At 39.8% G+C, this 27,688-nt stretch overlaps 1 protein-coding gene across 1 annotated transcript; it reads right to left on the reverse strand.

The window, feature by feature from the left end:
* Nucleotides 1-27,688, reverse strand: aig1 (androgen-induced 1 (H. sapiens)). Its single transcript, XM_085134227.1, has 6 exons — nt 27,375-27,688; nt 19,409-19,564; nt 15,486-15,587; nt 3,632-3,747; nt 3,164-3,330; nt 1-600 (listed from the first exon to the last, which is right to left on the reverse strand). The coding sequence occupies exons 1-6, from the start codon at nt 27,513-27,515 to the stop codon at nt 581-583; spliced, it is 702 nt and encodes a 233-aa protein (XP_084990353.1). The 5' UTR covers nt 27,516-27,688; the 3' UTR covers nt 1-580.

Raw genomic sequence — 27,688 nt, forward strand, 5'->3', positions numbered from 1 at the left:
TATTTTTAAATCAGACTTTATTGATAATTTACCGACCTCTAGTTTCTTTCACACATGTAGTGAGAGCGCAGGATGAATAGTACTACTAATAATAATAATAATCTTCAACACAGCACTGGTTTTCAATCATTATGAAGAAGCTAATAAAGAAATTTGTTCACTTGAATGTGCTCATTCCAGAAAAACAAGTCCCATTAATGTGTTTCCTTTCCCTGCATACATGTGTTACATACATGTGTTTACCGTATGTCAGAGTTTATGTCCTATGTTTTATGAAGATGTATGTATGTGCATATTTCGTCCATGTTTTGTCCTCGATCTGCAGGATGGATGCTTAGCTTTCGCTTCTGAGGAAACGAAAGAAAGCAAACAAAAAGATGAGCTCTCATTCATTACCTTTTTTTCTTCCTTATTTACATTTAATCGATGATGCATCTGTCTTCTTCTTTTTACTGCGTAATGTTATGATAGAGTTCAAAAAGTACACGTCTTTTCCACGTCCAGAGAAGTTGCTTGTTTGTGTTCTGGTGCTGTCCTGGGAGCGCGGGGCAGGAGAAGTCCTCTGAAACGATTCTGAAGATCACTCACCTTTGACCTTTTCTTTGAGACAGAGACAAAAGGGGCCAGATTTAGTGAAAAGATGGCAGGTGACCTTTATGTTACAAATGCTCATGTATAGGCACGCTGTGAACGCACATGTTTTTGTGCAAATTAATCAAACGAAGTGACCTAATTTAATAATAAATAAAACAGAATAGCTTTGAAATACTACAAAAATAACAGTGACAAGCTTCATTTCTATAGCAAAGCACTCACAAGGTGCTCCACAATAAATAGCAGTATTAAAACATTACAAAGTACATGAAATGAGTAAACGTGAGGCTTGAACAAAATTAATCTAAAACATTAAACAAAAGCCAGCCTACACATTTTGTTTTGTTTATTTACTGAGGGGAACTGATTGTGCTGATCGTAAGAGGAAAATTGTTCCACAGTTTGGGCCAAAACGGCAAAAAGCAGCCAGATTCCAGCCCAGACCCGGAATCTACAACAGGAATTGATTGTCTGATCTGAGGGACTCAGGGGCGACATGTAGTGATTTTAAAGTAATCAGTGAAATTTTAAATTGGATTCTGTAGCGGATGGGAAGCCAGAGTAATTCTGCGAGGGCTGGAGTCGAGTGCTTGTGAGCGATATTTCTGCTGTTTTCTACTAACTGTAGACAGGAAACTGCTGCATCACTGAGGCATGTTTACAATGAGTTGCAATAATCTAATCAGGAGGAAATGAGGATATGGATAAGATGTTCGATTGCATTATTTGGAAGAACTGGTTTGACCTTTGCATTTCTAATCTGCGCACAGTGAGGCCGGACAAGACTTTTGATATACTGATCGAAACAGAGACGTTGACAGAAAAAATTGCACAGGTTTCTAGGAAATTGCTTCGGGTCAGTTATCAGGACACTTTCAATATAATTTTGACTCAGGTCCACCCACAGACCAGGCATGCCGCTAAGCCAGCAGTGTTGGTGGTGAAAGTAAGATAATCTGTCCATTGCTGTTTGGATTTAGAGTCCAAAGCTAGGGGGACTCAAAACTAACCTTTTAAATACTAAACACCACAACTGAGCTTCAGATAAACTAAGAGGATAATGAACCAGGTCATAGACACAGACTGTGACTCGCATTTTAGTTGTCAAAACATTAACTTTTTTGTAAAATTCTGTGTATTTGTTGCATAGTTTTTGCACTTTCAGTGCATCTGGAAAGTATTCACAGCACTTCACTTGTTCCATATTTTGTTATGTTACAGCCTTCATATTCAACTTTAAATTATGCACATAACACCTCAAGTTTTTGCAAATGTATTAAAAACAAAAACATAACATACACATAAGTATTCATAGTCTTTGCTTAATACTTTGTTGAAGCATGCTCTTTTTAAATATGATGCTAAAAGCCTGGAACACATATTTATGGGACGTTTCTCTCATACTTCCTTGCAGAACCTCACAAGCTCCACCAGGTTGGATGGGGTGTGTTGGTTCAAGTCTGGGCTCTGGCTGGGGCGCACAACGGCACTCAGAGAGGATCCTGAAGCCACTCCTTCCTTATTTTGGTCGTGTGCTTATAGAGTTGTTGTTGGAAGATGAATTGTCGCCCCAGTCCAAAGTCCAGAGTGCTCAGGAGCAGGTTACCATCAAGGATGTCTTTCTTTTGGCTCTATTTACCTGTCCCTCTTCCCCAACTAGTTCTTCATGATGACAAACTTCCCCACAGCATCATGGAGCCTCTACCATGCTTCACCAGGTGCTAAACGGCACCTAGTTTTGTTTGTGTTTAAATAAATTTGCAAGAATTTGAAGGTAACTTTTTACATTTTGTCATTATGGGGTACTGTGTGTAGAACTTTGAGGTAAAAAATGAATTTAACCCATTTTGGATTAGGGCTGTAACACAGTCAAATGTGGACCAAGTGAAGTGCGCTGAATCCTTAAGGATGCACTGTAGAGAATGGAAAGAATCACTTACAGCAATGATGAGTGAAAATGACACTTGTTTTATTGCTAAAGAGCAGCGTGCAGCTACAGAGTTGCAGGTTCTGTCTTACGGCAACAATAAAAAGGTTTTCCGCTCTTAAGCGTCTGTCCTTGTGTGTTTTCAGATCTCTGCTTGGAGCCTGATCTTGACTCTGTTGTCTCTGAGAAGCTTGTATCTAGTGACCGTTATTTTACAACGTTTGATTGGTTCTAAATCACATTTTATTCAACTTGAAAATAACAAAATGATTTCTTATTATTTCTTATTACGTCAAAAAGATATTTTACGACGTGAGAATTTAGCCGCGATGTGTGACAGCTGGTGTGTGTGTGCGCAAGTGTTGGAAGTTGGAAGTTTACTATACTTGTGGGGACCAACAGCCTTTGTGGGGACCAAACTCACGGTCCCCACAAGTTTGAAGGGATTTTTGAGACTCAAAATGTGGTTTTAGTGTCAGGGTTACAATTGGGTTATGGTTATGGTAGGTTTAGGGTCAGCATTAGGCATTCATTTTTGATGCTTAGGGTTAGGGTAAGTGGCTATGGAAAGCATTATGTCAATCAGATGTCCCCACAAGATATAAATGCCCAATGTGTGTGTGTGTGTGTGCGTGTGTATACCTGTGTGTGGTTTCTCCCAGATGTAGCTGTTGAGGATTTCTCCGAGGACATAGAAGACACCAATTACTGCCATCATTGCACTGAAGAAGGCGACTCGAGCTACAGGTGCAATACGCTCCAGCACCGGGTACACCCACACGCCCGTCACCTGGTGCACCCAACATGTCCTGAGCAGGCAGAGATATTGATGGGCTTTATTTCACACATCAGTTACTATACTGTAGTCCTTTGGCTTAAGTTGAACTAGGGGTAGACTGGATGCTACACTGACGATTACTGTATTCTGTGGCATAATAAAATCAGTAGATATCACCGCAAAGCTAAACATACGGAATTGTTGTTTGATTACATACTGCACCTTTAATTCTCCCATACTGCTAAATGTCAAGGCACTTCACTTGTTACTTATTTAGGACGTGTGGTGTACGCGGCATTTATTGACTGCTGAGAAGAGTTAACATTCATTACCAGAGGATATATCCCACACCGAAGCAGCACACCGCCGCCAGACCCCACAACCTGCTGGGATACCGATGGTGGGTGGTCCGCATCTCGATGATGATGAAGGGAAGAACAGTGGTGTGCTGAGCGAAAGAGAGGGAAACAGATGAAGGTAAGGATAGCTTCAAAACAGTAAACATCTTTCTGGTATTCATTGAGAAGTTTCTCTTGAACTACCCAAAACCGACAAAAGCAAAAATGGGAATTAGGGAACTAATTGCCATTTTTGGCATATTGTACCTACCCAATATTCATTGCAGCTACATCATGGACAAGGCTCAGTGCAAACTTAAATTGAAAGATGGTAAAGTGACTGCTGAAACTAGTTAAATCTTTGAAAAATAAGTGCTTTCCATTTCAAAGATTATTTTATATTACTAAACCAAAGACTTCCAGTTTCAAAAAGTCACAGTTACACAAAACATCAGGAAAAAAAGTTCACAAATCTTACAATCTTTACAGGACAAGAAGGTTACGGCTTAGTTTTAACCTTGGGGTGCTGAAGGCCACGGAAACACTAGCATGATAATTAACATGGCTGGAGTAGATTGGTGAGACTGAAGATTTTTGAGACTGAGATGATATCCTAAAAGTTTGTTTAATTGAAAATGACTTTATTATTATTTTTTGTTTGTACTGTAATTTAAATTTTTTTACCAGCTTGATAATGTTGAAGTCATAATGACGTGGATAAGAAAAAACGAAAGGATTTTAAAACGCTTTTTGATTGAAGCTTAAGTGCCTTTATTTAGAGACAACCACCTAGTGGCCATTTGTGGTACTGCACATGAAAGTATCCAAGCTATAAACAGCTAACACTTTATTATTATTGTCATCACCATTATTGGAAAAATCTCAATCATGAAGACAAAGCTATGACTCTATTCTGCTCTGTATTCCTTCATCCAACCAGCAAAACAAACAAGGAAATAATACACTATCCACCAGCATTTAATTTTATTCAATTGATTCATTTCTGCAGTCCCAGAAGTCCAGAAAAACTGGAATAAAAGAAATAAAATAAGATCCCTGTACTCTTTTTACATTACATGTAACCCCAATTGTCACTGGTTTGGTCTGTTTTTAATTATTCATTCATCTCTAAATACAGAATGCGTGTGTGTGTGTGTGTGTGTGTGTTTGTTTGTTTGTGTTTGTGTTCAGGCACCAGAGTTATCCATCTAAACACAAAAGTGTCATTTAATGGTCACGACATGTGGTGCTATTTTCTCTGAAGCCATTTCTCACAAAAACACATGAGAATTGTCATTAATGTGACACACTCACAGCTGTTTGCACACACACAAACACACACTTCCTGCATGCTTGTAACATCTGCCTTGTTCATAATCCACCAAACATCAGTAATTCAATCATTTCATCCCACTATTAAAGTCCACTAGTGTGCACTACTATCCAGCAGGGGGCACTCACACACATGCCTACAAACCAAAAATCAAGCATAATTGTCTCAGTAGAGTTTAAACCTCTTACTTCACTTGCTCTCAGAGGAGCACAGCTGTCAATCGGTGTGTGTGTGTGTGTGTGTGTGTGTGTGTGTGTGTGTGTGTGTGTACGCCTAACCTGTGAAGAGTCAAACAGTTGAGCCTTTTAGTGTCCAGCAGTTGAGCTAGTCAGATTTGTTATGTTACAATGGGATGATGTTCCCAGACGGACAGCTGGGAGTGATGCTGTTTGTACGATGCTGTGGGCTACAGTGGCTGTACACGCTGGTGCATTTAATTCAAGTTTATCCTATAAGAATTCTTTATAAGGAAATTCATAAACGATAAATGCCTGCATCAATGTGAACAGCTAAAAATGGAGTACCCAGCCCCAAACTGAAGAAACAGCTGTAACAGAGGCACAAAAGACAACAAAACTGTAATTCAATCAATTAACTACACAATTATGCAACAGTATCCACGCTTCACTCAACAAAGTAACAGATTAGCAGCTCCTGTGCGAGTGACTCAGCTTATCTCAGCAGGTTCATTGTAGGAGATGATCTCTGCTGGTGTGTGAGAAAAGTCGCTGCAGTGACAGAAACTGAACGCTTTCAGGTGCCACCTTAGCATAAAGTTCAGATAAGCAGTAAATTATGAAGGAACCATATGGTTAAAAATAAGTAGCCTTAAAATGTAAATAATTTCTGCCATTTATGGTTTCCTCTTTGTATTCACATGCCGTGTGGGCCAGAGGTTACAAATGCTAATGCGCACCACGTTCATCATGCATCTCTTCATATCTGTAATCGGGTTTAAGACACAGATGTACAAAATGTTCACTTCCTGGTTCAGCTCTTTCCTCTCCTTGATCATCACTGATGCAGGTTTTTTTTCCTGGAATAAATTTCAAGAGAAGGCCACAACAAGTCCAGCTTTTTTTTTTAAAGTTCATCATTTTATCATCAACATTTGACAACATCTTTGGCTTTGTAGGTGGGATCATTTAGTGCAGAAACAATCATATGAAATGCCATTTTTATGTGAGAACCTGAAGCGGAAAGATTGGTTTAATAGAGGAAGTTGATAACTTCTTAAGTTGCTTCAGCTAAGACAGAATGATCGGCTGAGTTTTTTGTAGTTTAGCCCTCTGCTCTACCTTCTGAGCTGCAAATGTCTCAAATAAATCAGTATGTACATTTTGACAAAGGAAAACAATAAGTGACCTTCAGATTACAGCAGAATTTCAGTGTTAAGTGTTCAGTATTAAACTTCTCATTGTCTGAGAGACAGGATGTGTATGTAGCATACATGCCAGTAAGTAACAACACTGCATCATTTACAGAAAACAATCTTTATCAGATCAATAAGTGGAGTGGCCCACACTGATTAGCATCACTTTTGTTTTTCCCAGCCTGATTAGCTGATCTTGTGGCTTTACAGCCAGACTGAAGAGCAGACAGAGCTAAGTGATGGCTGTTGCTGGATTTTTTTTCCTTTTTACAGTTCATATATACATTTCAAAACAACCACCTTACAAATAAACGAATGAATCTAAAAAGAAAAAACAGCAAGGAAATCAGTAAGTGGTAATGTTTCCTTCAATCATCAATGGTAGCATGACTTTTGTGGCTTGCCAGGCTTTAATCAGACACTTGCATAACACCAAATGATTATATAATAATGCAGCCAATATGCATAATTTCTAAAGTCCCTGAAAGCTACACAGGCTACAAACAAGTGACATACCCATACTCGCTGCAGCTTACAGCCTTCTGAAGAACCACAAAGTGCATTTGGACTAATGAGCTGATCACGTTTAATCTGGGGTGATTATATATGTACACTACGGTGCAATACAAACATGTAGACTTTGTTTATCTCAGTCAATGCTTCTGAATGAAACTGGAGAAAATTGTCCAGTCTGGCCACAGTGCTATTAAGCAGTTTCAAGGTCTCTTGCTAGCTAACATGTGGTGCACGAACAATTAAACCGGATTCATTTCTAATCAAGGTCGCAAATTAAGTGGAGCGAAACGAGGGAAGCTTGCAAATAATAAAAAAACAATTGAAAAATAACTCCTAAGTATGTCATTGCGAGTTTTCACAAGCTTACCATTAAATTAAAATATTTAAAATTTTAATCCATGTGACGGATTCTTTCATTTACTAAATATCATGTTTAAAAGTGAATTTAAGCAGAACGCATGAGGCCCACTCACTGGCTGTGAATTCACCGGACAATGACCGCACCATTCTCTTATGTGTGCAGTTGGACATCACGAAGTCTTTGCACTGGAGAATTAGCAGGCAAAAACAAAAGATTATTCCCAATCTATCTGCTGTATATATCCACAAATATCACACATGCACCTTCTTCAAAGAGGTTCAGAAAAGTTCGAGGCTGCTGTACATGTCTTAAAATGGCTTTAGTTTCTGTGTCTGTAGGGAATCAGAAAGTTTTGACATTCAGTTACAGTTTAGCAATTCTCAAACATTCTAAGTGGTTTTCACAGCAAATTAAAAATTTCTGAGTGTCTATTTGTAAATGCAGCACTGATCTCTACACTGACCGCGGTGTCAAAGCCTGACCTTGACTCCTTTTCAGGCTTCCCTTGAAGCACTCGGAAAGGTCAGAGTGGAGATGCCAAGAATGCACCAACTGAGTAACAATATAGCTCTCTCTCCTAGGGTCTTAAATTTTAGGTTTCTCCTCCTTCATTATACTGTACACACAGACACACAAGCAAATGTCCTGACGCTGCATTTTTCCCCCATGCGCCTCAGAGGAATTCCAGTCTCCCGGTCAAGTATAAGTTTAGTATCTGCTGAGAGGACGCGTAAATAATACTCCCTTTATTCCCTCTGTCCCTCTCGCTCTCTATTTTTGCTCCTGGGTCTCTTCCTTTGTTGTCCTCTCTCTCACCCTCTCTATGTCCATCTCCCCCCAGGAGGTTTGCGGTTACACTCCAGCAGCCAGCTTTCTGCCTCCATGGAAAATCCCCCCTCGCCGGCAAACAGCAGTGGCGCGATCCTGTGGTCTGGGGCTAAAAATGGGACAAACCATCTCACACAGAAATACACAGCTGGGGGCCGGGTGGGGTCACATGACTGAGGGCAGCTTCGCGAGGTCAAACATCTTCCAGCGGCAACAAACCGCTGAAACTGACGCATCAGAAAAAAAAGCTTTACTGTGGGAAAGGATTTAAAAGGAAACCATCTGACTTGCAAGTTCGAAATTCACCTCCAAAATCAAAAGAAAACATTTTATTCGAGAAACAATAACCATGCTATTGATTGGCTCTTGAGAAAGGTGCTACAGCTGAAATTATGACACTCAAGTGGTAGTTAGTATAACAAGTAGGCAACTTCGGTAATTTTTGCATCACTGCAATCATCAGTGGGTTTTAAATTAAACGATCAAGATGTGACTGAAGTGCAGATTTTCAGTTTTAATTCAAAGGCTTAAAAAAGTATTACATTGACTGATTACAAATTACAGCCTTTTTTTAGTCAGAGTAGTCCTCTGTTTTCAGAAGCTCAAAGGTAACTGAACAATTGATTGACAACCAGTATCATGACCAGTTGAGGCCTGTTTCCTTGTTATTCCAAGACAAATTAAGCAGACAAGAGATCTTGAGGTAAACTTGCACTTGGAAGCATTTCACAGGAACTGGAAATATTAGATCCAAAGAAGGAACGTCAGCTAAGCAACAACAAATGGCTAGAAAATGTGGATGATCGCAGAATTCTTTCCATGGTTAAGGAAACCCCGCTTCCCAACAGCTGAACAATTCAAGAATATGGTGCACCTACCTCACTGGAGGTTTCATTCTCCAAGTCTACAATCAAGACATGCCTTCATGGATGGAAATACAGAGGTTTTACAACAAGGTGCAAAACACTGGCTACACCCAAAACAACAAGGTCAGATTAGACTTTGCCAGAAAACACTTAAGTACAGAGAAAAAAATCTTAGGATAAACCCACTAAGGGTTTATTGATGATGTGACTGCTGACAGAAGGAGCCGGATGAATTCTGAAATGAATATGTTTGGGTAACCTTGAAAAAATAAAATTCATGATTGCATTCATTGTATCCAGGGATACTGTGGTGGGTATTATTCCCTCAGAGTAACTGATGATGAAAGTATTAACTGGTTACAGCTCGTTTTACTAGCCATGTCCACTTTAATCAGTTTAATTTTCCCATGTGTTTATTTAAATGTATGAGAGATATATGATTGGTGTATAAAATATTGCGTGAGTGCCATTCTAGACCAACACAACTTCTTAACTCTCCACAATAACATCACATTGACTCTTTTATTAAGTTAAACTGACACTTTTCATATCTTTGCAAACTTTTGTAACCTGAAGAGAATTCAAAATAAACTTTAGTGGGTTTGGGGGGAAATATTTCCCTCCCTATAGTTACAGCATTAGAGTTTAAGCAGTCAGAGGGAAGCAGCTGATGCAGAGCTCATTGCTTAGTCTTTTAACCCTGCACTGATAAAGGTTTTTAACTGAACTGCAGCTGAACTCTGAAAATCAAAAGATAAGTCTCCTGTTGACATTTTTCTCAGCTTTCCAACTAAAGGAGCTTATCATGTCACAGAGGGACAATCCAGTTACACTTTCTATCACTCACTGAAAACGTGTGTGAACTTGAATGATCCTGCGGCAACACTGCCAGTATTTAGCATGATGTTTTTCTTGGAATAAGTTGCATATTTAACACCAATATTAAAGTTTCTTTTAGCTATCTTCTACTTCTGAAGCCTATTCCAGAGTACTGATCTTTAATGAAGCCAAATGCCCAAAATGTTTTGATAAACTTAACTTGTTGCTTTATTGCATCAACTAAAGGTAAGTAAGACAAAAGAAGAAGTGAAAGCCCTAAAAAAAATACAGTATCTCAAGACATTTGCACAGTACTGCACCTTAAATAACTGTAATAGTAAAATTGGCAAAAGCCTGCAGCCTAAGTAGCATTTTCAATTTCCCCAAATCAAAAATGATGCTTTCAGTTTGCTTGTTTTAATCAACCCACAATTCTAGCCTCCGAAATTAGTCAGTCTTGGATAATAAAACAGCAGCAGCTCACCTTCTCACTGTGGAGAAGCAATTTCTGATAATTTCCTCTCATTTGACATCACTGCAGCTCCACATGATATGTAAAAGGTAAAAATAGGTTTTCACATTGGCACAGCGAATGAGTCTGACGAGCAGACACGGAGTGATAACGATGCAGGCTGAGCAGACAAGAGATGAAGGCTAAGTGTGGATGCTGAATGAGGCTTCTGTGCATGTGTGTGTTTGTGTGTGTGTGTGTGTACTGAAACTCCACAACCAGAACCAGGAGAGCTTTAATAACAAAGCAATGACTGTGTGTGTGTGTGTGTGTGTGTGTGTGTGTGTGTGTGTGTGTGTGTGTGTGTGTGTGTGTGTGTGTGTGTGTGTGTGTGCCGTAAGTCAATGGTGTCAGACCCAGTGTGGGGCTATAATCCCCTGTTGCTAGGAGAAACCTCGTGGTGTGTGTGTGTGTGTGTGTGTGTCTGTGTGTGTGTGTGTGTGTGTGTTTGCCTTTATAAACTGCAAGATTAACAGAAAAAGAAAACACACACACTATCAGTCTGCTGGTTTTGCTACACTTATGAACGCTTTGGCCACCATGGAGAAGCCTGACCCTCTGTGGGGCTGGGACAATTCTGTTTTAAGTATACAAGGAATGAAGGATTAAATAAATAAATGATGGTCAGTGTTTTTGTTGTTATTTGTGTAGTTTCCCTAGAAACTAACACTAAGCACAATGATGGAACAGGATCCCATCCCTGAATTATATCATCAAGATTTAGTGTTTTTTTGTACTTATATTCTCCACATTTCCTGAATTTATTTCAGCTTCAGTGTGCGAGTCTCTGCTGTGTGCTGCTGTCATTTACAGGCATGCTCTTTGGAAGTCTTTCTCTCTTCACTCTTGACTACCATGTTTCACAGTGTGCGCTTCTTATTAGAGTTTTATATCTTTTCTTAATTATCTTTATTCTATTTTATTTTCCTTTAGTTTCCAAAGTTGTTTTGCTTATTTCACTTTGTCTTCTGTTGTTAAGAAATGCACAGTAAGACAATAATAAAAACACTAGACACAGTCAAGCAGGCTGTAAAACCTATAAAAAAAGACCTCTAAATTCAGTGTAAAGAAATGTCTGAAATGTCTTGAGAAAAAAAGGAAATTTTAATAATACCTCTCACTTTATCAACATTATAAAGAAACAAACCTCTCTTGTAAATGGTGAGTAAGAAGGAACTTTTCTTTTATTAAATTGAATATTAACAATAAAACAAACTAATTTTCTTGCAGTTATAGGTTTATCAGCTTCTCTGATATATGAAGTTAATTCTAACCTCCTCTTACACATAATGCAGAACCAAGCTAGTCCACGTCCAGGTCTTAAAAAATGTATCTAAGATGCTGGTTTTACATAAAATACATGAACATCCCTTTAGTAAAAGGAATGATTTATTAGAGCCCACCTAATGTAGCATACTTAAGACTGATACTGATGCTAATATTCAGTGATTCTGATATATCGGGTGACATTTTTTTTTCGTTTTTTTGATTCCCTCTCATGCAGTTGCTTTTATTTACTTGCATCTTAAAAATGGAAAAATGAGAGTTTGAGCTGCACTTTTAAATGGGTCAAGATTGACATTAAAATAAAATTTAAGTTGCACAAACTGTGCCTTAACGAGTGAAAGCAACAGTAAAAAGGAGGACAAGCTGCAAAACACCAAGGTCCAAAAGGGTGGCGTACCACAGTCTCAGGGCCCCATCACGGGATGAGAACCAAGTAAAACTAAGATGAAAAGAAAATGAATCTACGAGTTAAAGAAACAAAGAGCACCACATTCGAAACAGAAAATGAACCGTGGTCTCCTGGCTGATAAACCTGTCCCTGATACTGCCACCAAATATCCACCCCACTTTGCACAGCACTGCTAAAATAGCAGAGAAATCAGTAACATTAGTTATTCTATCACTGCAAGTTTAGCAAAAGCATCCCAAGCATGGTTAATCTGAATCAAACAACAGGGTAAAATAAGTCTCTTTCTCATTTCTGTACCCACCCATCCCCCTTGTGCAGTCAACTGAGGGGAAACATACTTAACTTTAATCCCAAACCCAAGCCTGCAAATGACAAAAGAAAGCAATCTGCAATCTGTGTGTATAAACTCATTGCATAATGAGCATTAGCAAACAGCGGATAAATCACGACAGTTCAATTACGAGCCTGCAGGCATTCTTCTTTTTGTTAACTTCCAATTAGCTTCTAGCTGTGAGAGTCAGACACATTATTACAATATCATGTCTCCTCTTTCTCCCTCGATCAACATCATTCAACCCTTCCCTCCTCCAATGGGAACGGCCATATGGTTGCCGTGGTAGCCCAGATAAACAAACAACAGTGATACCATGGAATACCGCAAAATATTTACAACCACACTGGACTCACACACACACACACATACAAAAGACTCCTCACGTTTTCTGTGTCTAAGGGACACGCATGCACGAAGGCTTTGGTAGTGCTCTGGTTGTTTTGGTCTTTGGCGATGGCACCATAGCAACAATTCTATTACATCAACTCCTGGAGTATGATACATCAAACTACACACACACACACACACACACACCATCTTTGTCTTTTTCATTTCAGCAAGCGTTAACGGGAACGATCACCTCACACGCCTCTGTGGATCACTTTCTGGCTGCAGGAAGTTTCATGAGGTTTTGCATATCACAGACAGAGTTCTGGAAAATTTTCCAATTATCACTCGCAACACACACAGCTAACAGCACTATCAGCCAGGAGGTGTGGTGTGCTGGTCGTTGTCTAAACATGAGATTAAACCTGCTTCCTCTAGATGACAAATCAAAGCGACCCGCCGCTTGCTCTATTCAAATTTAGAGGTTCACCAGCACCAGTGTTCTCCACTGATAAGATTTATCAAGGTTTATGGAGTTATGATCCACTGACATGACTAATAACCCAAGGAGGACCAGCTTTACATGTCCTGCCATACAGAAACCTAATATGGCGATTCATCAATCAATAAAACTGTTTAGTGCCACTTCTTCCACAGCAGGCTGAGGAGAGGGTTTCTCAAACATCCTCCAGGTTCCCATGACGGTCCTGAGGCAAATTCATGCCAGGGGAAAGATGTATGAGTCCTGCACTTGATGTGCTTACCCAAAGTGCCTGATACTGTGCAAAAAAGATAAAAAGTTTTAGACATTGCCTGTCTCTGCTTTACATTTTACATCTTTGAATATCTATTATTCTACACAGAGATCCTCAATTTATTTAAAGGTTCTTTAGCTCTGACTTGAGACAAATGGGATCACATTTCTAACCATTTTATTTTCTTAACTTGGGGACAAATTCTCCCTCTCAGCTTCAAATCAGATGAGTCTAGAACTTGTAATGTCTTTTCGTAAATACTAGACAGAGACACAGCCTGTCGGTGTGGAGTTTACATACTTTCCTGAAGTCTGTGTGGGTTCTCAGGCTTCCACAGTCCCAAGACAAGCTTGTGAATGTAAATCAGCCACATGTGTGGATGTAAGCATGTAGCTGTCTCTCTGTGTTACCCCTGTGACCACCAAACCACGTGTCCAGGGTGTACACCCCAACTTTCACTCTATGAGAGCTGCCATAGGCTTCAGTGACCCCTATGAACAACATGGACTGAAAGAAATCTTAATGGTTCAAATTAAGTCCCAAAAGCTGCAGTTCCTCTAATGACCACTAGAGGCTGGCTCAAAAATGTATGCCAATCCCCACAGACACTCATGTTAAAAAAGCTAATGTAACTGCAGAAATAAACATGTTTAATGGTTTTGGTCTTTAGAGATTGGGCAGATGTTGTACCAACTCACTCATTTAAAACGTTTGGATTATTAGCGACGTGGTTCACCAGCTGCATCAGCTACTTCTAGTAACTCAACTGGACCCCTTCATGAAGTTATAACTTTGATGTGCAGTTTACGGTTAGTCTACACAGTGCATCCATACAGTTTATAGGCACAGTTTGCTGATCAGGCTTCTACCACTCGCTGATATCTCAACTGCTCATGGTTAATTCTGGCTCCAGGATGCTAATGGCTAAGCGTTAGGCTATTATTTCAGCTCTAGAAAAGGGGAGGACTCTAGTTCCCAAACATAAAATGGTTTTTACCGGTCTGCTCAGATATGTTCCACAATATTTTCTGCTCAACAGATGTATCACCAGCTTGGGTGAATACTGAGTATGCATTAGTACCAAACCTTCCATTAAAGTTATATAAAGCCTATCAACATACTGGGGATACCCTTCTCATTTCTCACTTCTCCCTCACAAGGGAAAACACCTATTTCAGAGCAGGGCGGGCAGATGGTGGTTTCAAAATATGTGCTGACAAAAGTGTAAAGAAGACAGGAAACCTTTGTTTGAATGGTAATTATCTTTCACTCGGTGAGCTGTGTCAAAATAAATTACATTCCTAAAATGCACATTTTGATTTTACGAAACTTTTATTTCATCCAACTCTGAACTCCCACTATCATCTGAAAATCCTACACCTGAAAGCCTAAAAAGGAAAGATTAAACTTACATGTTCCTCGCGTTCTTCTTTGATGTATTATGAGGTTAGATAAAGCCGTTACAATACAAATGGTTGAATCCCAGAAAAGCTGAAATATTGGTCCCAACATCCCAGACACATGTTGAAAAAGTTTGTGAGGAAAAGCTGCTCTGGCTAACTGCATGTTGATGTGCTCAAGACTGAGGAAATACCCTTCATACAGAAGAAGCTACGAAGAAAAAAAAGTGTTTCTATGGGTATGTATCCAAATAATTTTACAGTTAACTTGAAGCACTCAACTCTAATTTGGACTACTCCAGGCCAGGAGAATGATTCTTACCATGGAAAAATATGGAAATACATTACCTTCAATTCATGTGTGGATGAAAGGAATGGCTTCTTGTATTACACTGGTGAAACTAACTTATATCAGCAGATAGCAGCAGAATTTAAAAGCTGTCTTCAGTGACTTTTTTTAATTATTAATTTGAGCGATTCTTTGTTTCTTTAATTATTCAGTGTTCATTATTATTTATCTAAAGTTGAGAAGAAGAGGAAAATTTCCTTCTTTCCATTTCTTTCAGACCTTGATGATCACTTTATATTAATCCAATGAATTTAAAAACATTTACTGCATCTCATCACTTTCCCTCACCATCTACCTCTACAACTCTGCCTTATGTGTTGTAATCTCAGTAAGTCGTATGATCAGTTGAACCACAACATCTGTAGAGAAAATCCAACTCACCATGCCGTGGTTGAGCCACTGAGGAATGAAGTTGTCCAGTAATTTGGGGTAGACCAGTTCTCTGTCATACAGGTAGAGGCTCCAGAAAGTAAACACCACAAACTGGAGAGAGAGAGACACACACACACAGGAAAAAAAAACAAAAAGTTAGCAACTAAAGTGCAACATGTCTTATGGAAAAGACATCAGCGCCAGATAAGTGGACAAAAACAGTGACTTTTAGCATGCAGCACAACGTTTCTGGACTACTCCTGCCTACACAACGTCTGCTCTGTTGTCAGGTCAGTGATGAGAAACATTCCTCATATCCACCACTTACATTTCATTACACTCTATCAGTGGTTATTTAATATGTTGACGGTACCCCACTGGGACTATTTACCTTGGAAAATGCAGTTAAGTGTTACAGAGACAGCCAATTCAATGTTTGTGACATGCTACATGAGTAAAAAAGTCAGCAGAAAGTGAAATCTCAGTATAATTTAATAAAAACAGACAATAGAGAATCGTTCAAGAGGCAAACTCCAGCACTAACAAATGAAATCAATGTGCAAATGCAGTTCCTCTAATGGCCACTTGAGGCAACAGCAAGTCAATGACCATGAACCTCTTGGTTCAAATAACAGTTTTTATTTAATCCTGTGAACTACACGGGGGGTGAATATTATCCACCTCATCCTAGAGTTAGACTGTAAGGTTTAAAGCTTTGCCTCCACTCAAGACATTGATTTGGACCTCTTGACCATGTTTGTGGTCTCGGTGCCTCTTGGAGCATTTTAAATTAAATTATTTTAACAAATATTATTGCTTGTTGTGAGGTACAGACTATCGAAGGATTGTGTGCTGTATTTTTGGTGAGTGAAAATTACTAACAAATATGTGTGCTGCACCTGAACAGTTTATGATTCAGCTTGTAACCCTCTCAACCCAATTTGATCTTTTCTGGCTTCAAAAACTAAAATGGCAGCAGTCTGGGAGTCTGAAACTGAGTCTGGAAACCAATAGGTGACCGCATCCATCTTTTGGATACAGTCTGTTAAAATATAATATGCTTAAGATATGTATGTTGTTTATCTAATTTTTTAATTTAACATGTGGATGTAATAATTTAACATGTGCATGCATGTTGACTACTTACATCTTTTAGTTCTTAGGCAGTGAAAACCTGGCCCCTGGCACATGCATTAGGCTACACTCTACTTTTTACCTACTGTTAGAGATACATATACACTGTCCTCATTTATCCATTGGGTAAAGAAGGACATTGGAGGGAGACACATGAGGGTCATCTGTGATACCTTCTGCATGCCTTCTGTAAACCAAAAACTTCCCAATGATACATGAAGCTATTGCAGCAATCAGATTTCCCACATGACCTGAACGCACCATAAGCTGACCAGCTTCCAGTCTAATGTATCTTCACGGTTGGGATCAAGGCCAGTCCAGGTTCTGTAAGACGAGGGTGGAATTACCTGACAGGCATCTGCGTTCCAGTTCGAGGCATCTGAACCAACCCACCTCTTTTTATTCCGTGACTGGCGTGTTCTCTGTTTCAACAGGCCAGTGGTGGCGGGAAACAATGCATGCACCTTGTCCCCTGTGGGGCACCCACAATTTTCCACCACACCATACCGCGTGCAAATGCCTGCAATATATGCACACTCCACACTCACGCATATATGCAATGCACAAATGGAGCTATAGCAACATATGCAGGAACGCACACACTTCCTTTACCAGACGGGCAAAGTTTCAGACATTACCTGTGGTAATGTAGTAGCTGCACCTGTTGTGCTGTATGTAACCTAAACTGTGAGGCCAATTCACACGCACCAGTTAACAGCTTCTATAGGTGTGTGTGTGTGTGCGTGTGTGTGAGTGCCAATAGAGCCAGGAACTATTGGGTTATTTAGGTTTAGAGATCAACTGTGTTTGACTAATGTCTGATAGTCTATAGCATGAATATTTATGATCTTGTGCCAGTGATCTAACCCCAGGACACAGTAATAGTCAGGTAGCCACACAAATTCTCCAGTATGCCAGCTGTGGGGCACGTTGCCTACTAAAATCTTAAATAAAAGTGTGTGTGTTAAGCAAAAGACTGCCAGCCTTGCAAAAAAAATGGATAAGACAGAGGACAAAGTCTGGCTGTCTGGATGACTCGTCAGTGCTTTCTCTGTTCTGTTCATTCACAGCAGGATTGAAAAAGATGAAGCACATCATACTATTACACCCATTTTTTTAACCTCAGTAAATTTTCACATCCAGTTAATCTACGTTCTTTCTCTTTACACAAACTCTCACAAAAGGAGTTCACCCAGGTATATGAATGTAGCCAAAGTATATCTGGTGATTCTTTTCAGCATTTTTTCCCATTTAACTGAGTGAGCAATCGCTGCTGTTGATCTTCTTTCACTTTTACTTTTAAGTTTAAGTTGCTGCTAACCGGCCGGGACCCTTTTCATCTCATGTTTCCCTACTAACACGCTGACCATCCATAGTTGTGGCAGAGCAAAAATTAGCTTTTCAAGAGATGATTTTATTTATTAATAGAAAAAAGCCATCTAAACCTGCCTGAATAATTCTCCTCTAAACCTAATAAGTGATCGCGCCAGCTTTGGTAGCAAGAACTGCAATCAAGCATTTGTGATATCTGAAAATGAGTCTTTCACATTGCTGTGGACTGATATCAGCCCCCTGTTCTTTGCAGAATTCTTTTAATTCAGCCACACTGGGGGGTTTTCAATCATGCCATTTAAGATAACTTAAATTAATACTTTAACTAGGCCTTTAACTAGTTTTTTCAGGTCATTGTTGTGCTGCATAACCCAACTGAGCTCGAGCCTCGGGCATGAACTGATGGCTGGACATTCTCCTTCAGGATTTTTCTGGTAGCAAAGCAGCCTCAGACCACAACACTATAATCACCGAATAGTTGGTACAATATTTTTCTGTGAAATACGGCGTTAGTTTTATCCCAGATGTAATTAGTTTTTCTACACAGGAGCAGGTGTGTTTGCACAGCTTTTTTCCCTTAATAAATAAAATCATCATTTAAAAACTGCATTTTGTATTTATTTTTTTAATGATTTGAAACATGAAAAACAAATATTAAAAATACTAAGAAATCAAGCAGGGGGAAATTGGTTTTATTCTCCTATTTCCTAGTTGTTTCCTTTTAGTATGGCTTATTCTCGTTTGCCTTTTTTTCTCTTTTTACCTTTTATTTCTTTTTAGAATGTCGATATTATATATTTTGTTTTGTTTTTAGGTTGCTTTTAAGGTCTAGCCAGGGATTATGGATGAAAAATTAGCCTACGGCTACCACTGGTGCATTTACAGCAATGTTTAATAATGAACATTGTCCCTGTTACAAATAAACAAATTAAATTAAAAAAGTTAAAAACAATAATTGTTGGCACCAGACAGTGTTTAGATATCACATTGTAAACTGTAGACCTTTGTGCTTTGCAGTGTGATCGTTTGCAGATACACGGTGTAATGAGATTTTATAGTTCTAGTGTTTTTAAATAGTTTATTGTTGTTGTTATGTGAACCATCAAGATCAAAGGCTCTCGGGCTAACCCAACCATGCGCCAAATCAGAAAAAAAGCTCAATTTAAAGCATCATTCCCAGACATTAATCACCCCATGAGGTGAGACTGAAAATGTCAGACAATTTTTATGCGGTTGACATTAACAATTTCCATGATTACAGGTTGGTAGGACACTGCCACCACCCTCAGGAGTGGAAAAAAATAAGGGCAAGAGAGGCGTTAAGAAAAGGGGAGCATGGCGGAGAGTTGATTATACTAAAAATGGATTACTCCGGCCTTCAGTTCCTGCAAGGCAAGCCCATCCATTCCCGGGCTATTGTGTGTTTGCCTGTGTACGTGCTTGCCTATGTGAATTAATCCTCTCACCGCTCCGACAGGGAAGGCCAGGACGGCCATCATCCAGTCTCGCAGGCCAATCAGCTTTCTCAGCTGCCGCTCCTGCTCCCTGCTGTCACCTCCCTTAGTCAGCAGACTGGACACATCGATCAGGACACACAATCCGAAAAACACCGCCTGGATCACCTGCAGAGAGGAACAGGGGGAGTTCAGCGAGCTCTTTGGCAGCACAAACACTTTCTCACAACAAAGAGATGAAGAGAGGAGGAGAAAAAGAGCTTAGACGGTAGATTTTTCAGAAGAAAGAAGAAGAGCCAAAGAGAACAGACTGCAGACAATTGTTAACTCTTTCACTGCTCACTTTTCCAGTCAAATTCAATAAAAGCGGTTGAAAGAAAAAAAAACAGGCTGTGCCCAGGCACAGAGTTACAAAGTCTTATGATTTAATAAATGACCAATGTTATGCTAATTCAATATATATTTATATCTGCCATCACTCACCTGAAAGTATCATGAACCAGAGCAACAACACAATCGTTATCTGCTATAACTACAGAGTTTCAAACCTCCTCTGGCATTAACATCAGTACAAACACTGTATGCTGGGAGCTTCTTGGCATTGGTTTCTATGCCTGTAGGGGTAATCTGCGGGCAGGCCAGTGTTTTTGTCATCATCATTTATGTTTCAAATCAATTCAACTTTATTTACACAAATCACAACAACAGTTGCTTCAAGGCACTTTCTATTATGAGGTAAAGACCCTGCAATAATACAGAGAACACTCCAACAGATCAGATCACCCCCTATGAGCAAGCACTTGGTAATAGTGGGAAAGAAAAACTCCCTTTTAACAGGAAGAAACCTCCACCAGAACCAGGCTCAGGAAAGGTTGGCCATCTGCCACAACTGATTGTGGATGAGGGGAAGAAGACAGGATGAAGACACACTGTGGAAGAGAGCCAGAGATGAATAATAACTAATGATTAAATGAAGAGAGGCGTATGAACACATAACGCTTGTTTACCAGTTCAGCTGCCGATTAGCTCTTCAGCTAAAAGGGCTACGACAGCTACCATGTTCAGTGTAACAGTTTCTCCCATAGACTTCTATTAAGAGTTATTTGAGTGCTGTTCTGGCTTAAGTTTGCTTCCAGCAACCAAAAAAAGCCCACAAATATTCTCTTAGCAGTTAGGATTGGGTTTAGTAAAGACCAGCTGTTGGTATTAACTAGTTCCAAGAAACTGGCACCGTGTTAAAAAACTCTGTACAAAGTTCCTTTAAAAGGGGTCACCACAGTGGGCAGCATTTATCTGCCAAAAATGTGGAAATCCCTTGAGTTTGTTGGCAGATCAAAAAGTGAAATGAATTTTATTGACTGAACAGACATTCTGTGTTCTAGTAGCTGCATTTCCAGCAGCGTAAAAGCAACTTAGCAGCTGATTAAAATCAGTTATAACTTATATACATTTTCTGCATCACTAAATGAACACATGCACATTCCCCTACCAACGTGACGCACAGTTTGCGCTTCATTTAGTCGCTTTAGTGTGGTACAGTTTAACAGCTTGCAAGTGTAAAGCACAGAATCTGTAATGTACTTAAAAACCGACCGATTTTAAAGTGAAACTCAGAACAAGCCTAACCAGTTTGTTCAGCAGAGGTCACCATGGTGATTTACACAGTTAAAAACACACACGAAACTCTGCCTTTAAGCTCAACAAAGCTCGCAAAGCCATTCATTTTGCTACATAGTACAACTTCAGAGGGCACTCTGGAACTTCACTGTTGGCGTTACTCATGTTTGGAAAAACACAAACACAACAAGCAGCTGATAGAGTCGGGTTGAGCGTAAATGAAGAATCTGCGATTTGCTGTGAAAGTGAAGATTATTAAGATTAATGAAGTCTTTTTAAAAACCTGCACTGTGATATCATCCTAACAAGAACTGATATAGAAGTACATTAAAAAACACTGTTATAAAAAATGTTTCGATATGAGGCTGACAAAAATAAATGTCAGGAAAGATATTGGTTTTTATTAGTACTTTAATTACTAAATATCATTATTGTTTTTTAAAAGCCTACATTGGTCAGTCTCTATCATAGGTTCACAGCTGTGGCTGTGAGCACAGAAGCTCCATCCACCTGCTGCTCAAACCTTCTACTTGTGAGGGACAGCCAATCACAAGAGTGTTTGCAGAGAAACAGGCAAAGAGGGAGGAGCTAAAACAGCTAGGACCACTAAGGGTCATTTTTAATCAAACCTACTCTTGTGTCCAAGAATAAAAACATGGAGCTGGAATCCAACATTATAGGTCCACTTTAAATAACTTGAAGTTTCAGTGGGTTTTTCTCTTTTCTTTCTAAACTTAATTCAGAAATCCAGTGAACAAAAATAATTTGCTGCCTGCAGAAGGGAGGAGGGATATTTCCAATTCATGCCCATCACTTAGCAACAGTGCTCTCAGGCTTGAAACACTTAAATGCCAAAGACATCCTGCACAGTTCCTGTGTTAAACAGAACCTTACTTAAAAGGCATTATAGTGTAGTTACTGTATATCGAGCAAAGAAAATGGTGAAATATACATGACAATAGGCGATGCCATAATAAGATGCAAAGACCCTGAAGAGCTTTCCCTTTAAGCAGGTACAGTGAAGAAACTAGCAGCTATAACTGGCTATTATTGTCGCTGATTACCTAAAACATACAGAAACAGTTGGAACAATCTCTAAGGGCACTGCTGCATAAATCCCCGTGAGCAAAATTGAGCTTAACAGCTCTCAAACTGACTTCTGGAGTGTTTGTCCAACATGAAAGAGTCCTCCACCAGCAGGAAACACTGTGACCTGCGTGCAAAAACTATTCCTCACGAGATGCACAATATTTCAATAAAACCACACGTGGCTTCTTTCAACATGCACCAAAAATACTTCACACTTCAAATGCTCAATTTCAATAGAATCTCCATTAAGTGGGCTGTGGTGAAGGAGAAAACCAGCTCTGTATATTTTACCCATCTTTGCGCCGTAAGGAAACACTTTCAACATGTTCGCAATGATGGATGTGACCTTCGCTTCCAGAGGAAGATGGAGAGGAGGCACAGACTACCTCTCCTCTCCTAAAACCTCCCTCTGAGACTATTAGGTATCGCCCGGTGTGATGATGGCTGGTCATTAGAGGCATTTTGGCTTTAAAGCATCGTTATGGGTGCTTCGGTATATACACGATTCTGCTGGTGAATACTGGCATTTTACAGCGGGCAACCTAAATAAATGTGTGTGTCTACTCACTGAAATATGTGTGGACAGCAAATATAAATCTTAGACAGCTAGCATGTCTAAAGCAGCATGCCAGCTACATAAATAATAGGTTTCCATGAGAACTATGAGCAGCAACAGCACACTCACAGGCACGCACACAAGAAATTCTAAAATGGACCTAAAACTCAAGCCCTCGTTTCCGTATCAATACTGCATCAATTTTGAGGCTTTTGTGTTCCTTGTGAGAAACTGATACACAAACGCTGGAGCCAGATGTTGCAGCGCAGTGTGTTTCCTGGCTGCTGGTGTGTACAGGTCTTTAATGGTACAGTTAACTGGGGGAGAGGTCTAATGTGGAAAATATGACACAGCTATTTCCCATGCTCACAAAGACACAGGTATGCTCTTCAGAGATTATTTTGCCTTTAAAAGGGCCTAAAGTTTATACATGCGAAATTGATCAGTCCCACAGATTTAGAAATATCTAAGGATTATTATTATTGTTATTATTACTACTACAAGTAAAAAATTAGAAATCCACTTACCGATAGGCCAGACAAACCTGTTTCAGCTGATCGGCTATAACTGGTAACAGGTCAATCAGTCACAGACGTATTCAGTTCTGAGCCAATTTAATTAGCCTGTGCTGCTGCCTGATGCGCACCTTATCAAAAACGTAGCTATAGAAACGTGGCACGCTGATTTGTGCAAAGATATTTCTTCAGAGGAACAACATGTGATATGTAACGGGTCATGATTACATCTGGCATCTTCATAATGCTAATGCACTAACTGGTAATCAGCGAGCGCAGCCATCTGCTGTTTTTGTTTTTATAGCTCTGCTGATCCATGTGTACACTCAGATGGTTCGGGCAAATTGTGTTGCAGCAATTTTAAGGTACACTTCTGAACTTTCCCCCCCCCCCCCAACATGTGCCTCTGTTTGAAGTACAGAAAGAGACGCCATGCATTACAGAAACCTTACCACCGACTAGTATTTTAGAGGCTAAACTGCAGAGCACTGTAGGCACGTCACATGTCTAACACGTCACATCGACTTGGATATACTGTAGCTATTAGCTCATTTAAAGAAATGTTGAATATTCTATTAGGAAACTTCCTTGAATGAGAACGATAAAAGGCCCCCTAACCTGCTGATAACTGTAACATGTTTTTTATAATGAATATTTAAAGAGAAGTTTTATATAAAACAACTATTGTATACTTTCAAAAAGAAAGTCTAATGTATTCTAATCCTGACATGTTGTAGAGCCTGCAAGGTGTCCTTATATTGGCTTTCGAGAGATAATGTGCCTATTTTAGAAATGTCCAAAGTCTGCATTAGTAGGTTGGAGGTGACATTTTCCCCCCGAGTTATCACCCAGGACGCACCTTTGTCTTTTGCACTTTGCTTCTTTTTTTCACCTCACCTTGTGCATTAATGAGCCATCGCAGCCAGGGATGAGAATATGGCTAGTGGCCAAAATCGATTACATTTGTAAAAACTGTGAAGCACAATCAGTGGAATCTGAGCATTTTTACATATGATATGTGTTGTTGTTTTACTTTTCTTTAACAATGGATGTCAACCAGTGAATGAACAAACGCATCGACATCCCTGCCGCATTTAGATAACGACAGCAAGAACTCAAACGGTGCACGCAAAACAAGAAATGTCAGCTAGCTTCCTCTTCAAACACAAACATTGCAGAAAGAAGACAAACTCTGGCTGGATATTTCTCTAAAATTGGTTAGCTTTTTATAGCGACTTCACACACAACTTTAAAGCGTGCTTGTGAATGACTGCCTAACAGAACCGGCCTCTAACAGAAGTCCCTCTTTGCGAGTGCATGTGTGAGCGCATTGTTCGGGATGAATGGGAGCTGTGTGTGTCTGCAGTTTTGTGCCTCTCGTTGCAGCATAATTTCCTTAATTTAATAACACTTGAGAATTGAGAAAACTGATTGTGAACACTAATGTTTGGCCTGTTGCTGCCTCTCAGCTGATATGTTAAGCAGCTTTTACAAGTACAGTAAAGAGCGCCGGGACAAAATGCTCATTGTGCACATTTTATGGCCTCAAAGCGACACATGTGCTGCTACTATTGAAGGAAATATGCGGTGTACTTTAGCTCAAGCACTTCATTTTGCGTTGCAGCACAAAGTAAATATTACCAGTGCAAAAACTTCAGCTTCCGTCATTGCAGCTTCAGGTTTTAGTAATCAATTGCTTTGTTCGACTGGCAGCAACTATAATAATATAAAGTATGTTATCAGTAATTAAAAATATATTCAGAATAAGAAGTTTGATAACGATAAACTCATCTAACAGAGACCAGGACAATTTTAAAGCACAAGAAAACAAACACTATTGCTCTGTCAGCAGTCACCACACAAATGAAAACTCAGCTGACACGATTTACTGATCTCTATGGGAGAACTGATTTTATTAGAGTCGCTACTGTAAGTAAATAATGGCTGATGATTAACCTCTGGCAACTCTCATGACGTCTGGCTACCAACGCAATGCTGCGCTTTGTATCATAAAACTAATCAGATATCTTTCTAGATATTTAGGCACAAGGTAATCACAGGCAAATATCATGTGCAATGCAGTACAGCCCTGTTTAAAAAGCATAAAGGCAGCAAAAAGAAGCATGAGCGCTTCCTTGTTGATGAATCACAAAAACTTGGAAACTAAAGTGAGTGAGAAGAAAACAAAAGATTTTAATGCAAAAAAAAAAAAAAAAGAATTAGGGCTGTTATTACATCAGGCTTTCAATACAAGAATAAACCACAGAATTCACTTCAATGACATTATTGCATGATCTAAAAAAACCTTTTTAATTAGATCTTACTTTTTTTGTTTATATCTCTGTGTTTGTTAATGTGTGTTCTGCACATTTTTAGCAAATAAAATACAAATATGTTTAGCAATGTGACGAGACAACAGCTGCACAAATGGATGCAAAAAGAGCACATGCACTGAATGGACAGTGAGACGTTATGATACACCATGTAAGTGTACAAGAATAAAATCTACACGGGCACAATCTTCAAAGAACGCTGACCACAAACGGTTTATTATTCAAGGATAGGGGATGCTGCGCATTTTCACTAACACCATATTTTGACTTTCAAACTGACAGACACTGCGCTCTCATTGGTCCACACCTTGTCAATCACAAGCTTCTGCTAATATCGGCTTTCAGTGTTGTTTTAACATTATGCGTCTTTAGCCCCTGAGAGGTCACTCTCAAGCACTTAAACATATTTCCTTTGCTGTTAACACAAAATTTATATCATTGGGTCAAGCCTCTTCTTGATTTTGATTGGCCACTGAGAAAACAGGGACACTGAGCACTGACAAAATTCTATGCATTGAGCTGCCAACTTTGCAGGTGATTGCAGGTGCTTATCTTCTATTCAGACACTGTACAGGAGTTTTTGTGTTTTGTCTGGGCCTGATCCTGTGTGATGATCTACACCTGATGAGGTGTGGATAAAGGTATCAGTCTTTATGTTGTGGCTTTTGAGTCCGGTCACAACGATTAATACCTAAATTCAGGTTACATCATTACTGTTTACTGGGGTCACACAGAAATCTAAACGTTTTCCTGTAGACTTCTATGCAACCAGAAGACTTTGTGCAACAACAACAGACACCTTCTGCTGGTTTAAGCCACTTTCTCCAAACTACATCTGTCTTGTATGGTGTCTGTAAAGTGGAGAACTAATTTATAAATTAAAACAAGCAAAATTTGTTCACAAGCAGGACCTACAGATAACTTATGCATATTTCCATTCCCTTATGCTATTAGCGTGAGTGTGCACGATGATCAACATCATCAACCCAAAATGCCTTAACCGGCACTTTAAGAAGGCCACCAGGAGTTGACCCTAGTGCTGTGTGACTTATGGGAAGTCTATGTGAAAGCATCCCTCGGTGTCCTTGCTCCATGACCTCGGTAAGCACTTTGGTAGATAGCTTCAAGTTTCACTGAATAAAACATCAAGTCTATTTTATGGAAATCATTTCATTCTGCAAGTCAGAAAAGAGAATTTTCCAGAACATGTTCTTGAGAAGGTGATTAGTCTGATCTAGCCCAACAGTGCAACCATCCCAGTGGCTATATCCATTTTTCATATATACAGTCTATTGTCTAAGACGGACTTGAGTGTAAATCCCACTTTCTTAGTACAGATGTGTTCTGGGCTGCAGCTTGTTTCAAACTTCTTTAAAACACATAAGAAATAACTGAGAAATTGATTGACAGTTTATTAACTATTTTTTTTCTTGTCCTGCGAGCACTAAAAATCCCATATCCCTGTCATTTCTGAGCCTCTCAGTCCTTCGTCATTTTTCTGACACTTCCCAGCTGCAAGCTTTCACAAGGTTCGGTGCACCCGCGTTGTGCTCCCGCAAGGGGAAGCCTTTATGACGAGAGAGCTTTCTGCCCCACAGCGCACCTGTTCCGGTTCACCTCAGCACCTAATCACGTTGTGAGTCTCAAACGCGACTGCAGACCCCGTTTAGTGAAACTCCGTGTAATTTACCCCTCCCTCTGCCACTGCCGACGAATCGTCGAGCCAAACAAAGAGCGCAAGGAGGCGGAATTTAAATGTGATCGCAGCGCCACGCGCGCACTCTCTCCAGCGCGTGCATCGCCTCGAGCTGCGCGGTAACTTCACCGGGGTGTTTAGGGTTGAGATCAGATTAGACGTGAAATCTCACCAGGTCGATGAAGGTGAGAAACTTCCAGCTGCCTCCGTAGGTCTGGTGTGCCGGCATGTCTAAGGCTTTGTAGTGGCACAGGATGGAGAAATAAGACAGCAGGATGGCGACCCGGAGAACCTGCGAGGGGATCAGCGCCATGATGCTCGCTTTGCACCTGTATCTGTTTGTCCGTCTACCTGCCTGCGCTTGTTTTCACCTCCCTAATGTCTCTATGTGTCCGTATTTTTACTTGGCTTAACCTGCCTGCCTGTCCGTGTTTTTCCTGCCCCCCTACTGTCTGTGTACTGCTTCCGTGTTATGGTGATGATGAA

The sequence above is a fragment of the Neolamprologus multifasciatus genome, chromosome 15 (assembly GCF_963576455.1).
Source record: "Neolamprologus multifasciatus chromosome 15, fNeoMul1.2, whole genome shotgun sequence".
Taxonomy (NCBI): domain Eukaryota; kingdom Metazoa; phylum Chordata; class Actinopteri; order Cichliformes; family Cichlidae; genus Neolamprologus; species Neolamprologus multifasciatus.

Excerpts from the sequence above, each read along its gene's own strand:
- aig1 (XM_085134227.1), bottom strand. The coding sequence starts at position 27,515 with ATGGCGCTGATCCCCTCGCAGGTTCTCCGGGTCGCCATCCTGCTGTCT. Across the intron at positions 19,565-27,374 it reads TTCTCACCTTCATCGACCTG|GTGATCCAGGCGGTGTTTTT; the intron begins GTGAGATTTCAC and ends TCCTCTCTGCAG. Across the intron at positions 15,588-19,408 it reads TGGCCTTCCCTGTCGGAGCG|TTTGTGGTGTTTACTTTCTG; the intron begins GTGAGAGGATTA and ends CTCTCTCTCCAG.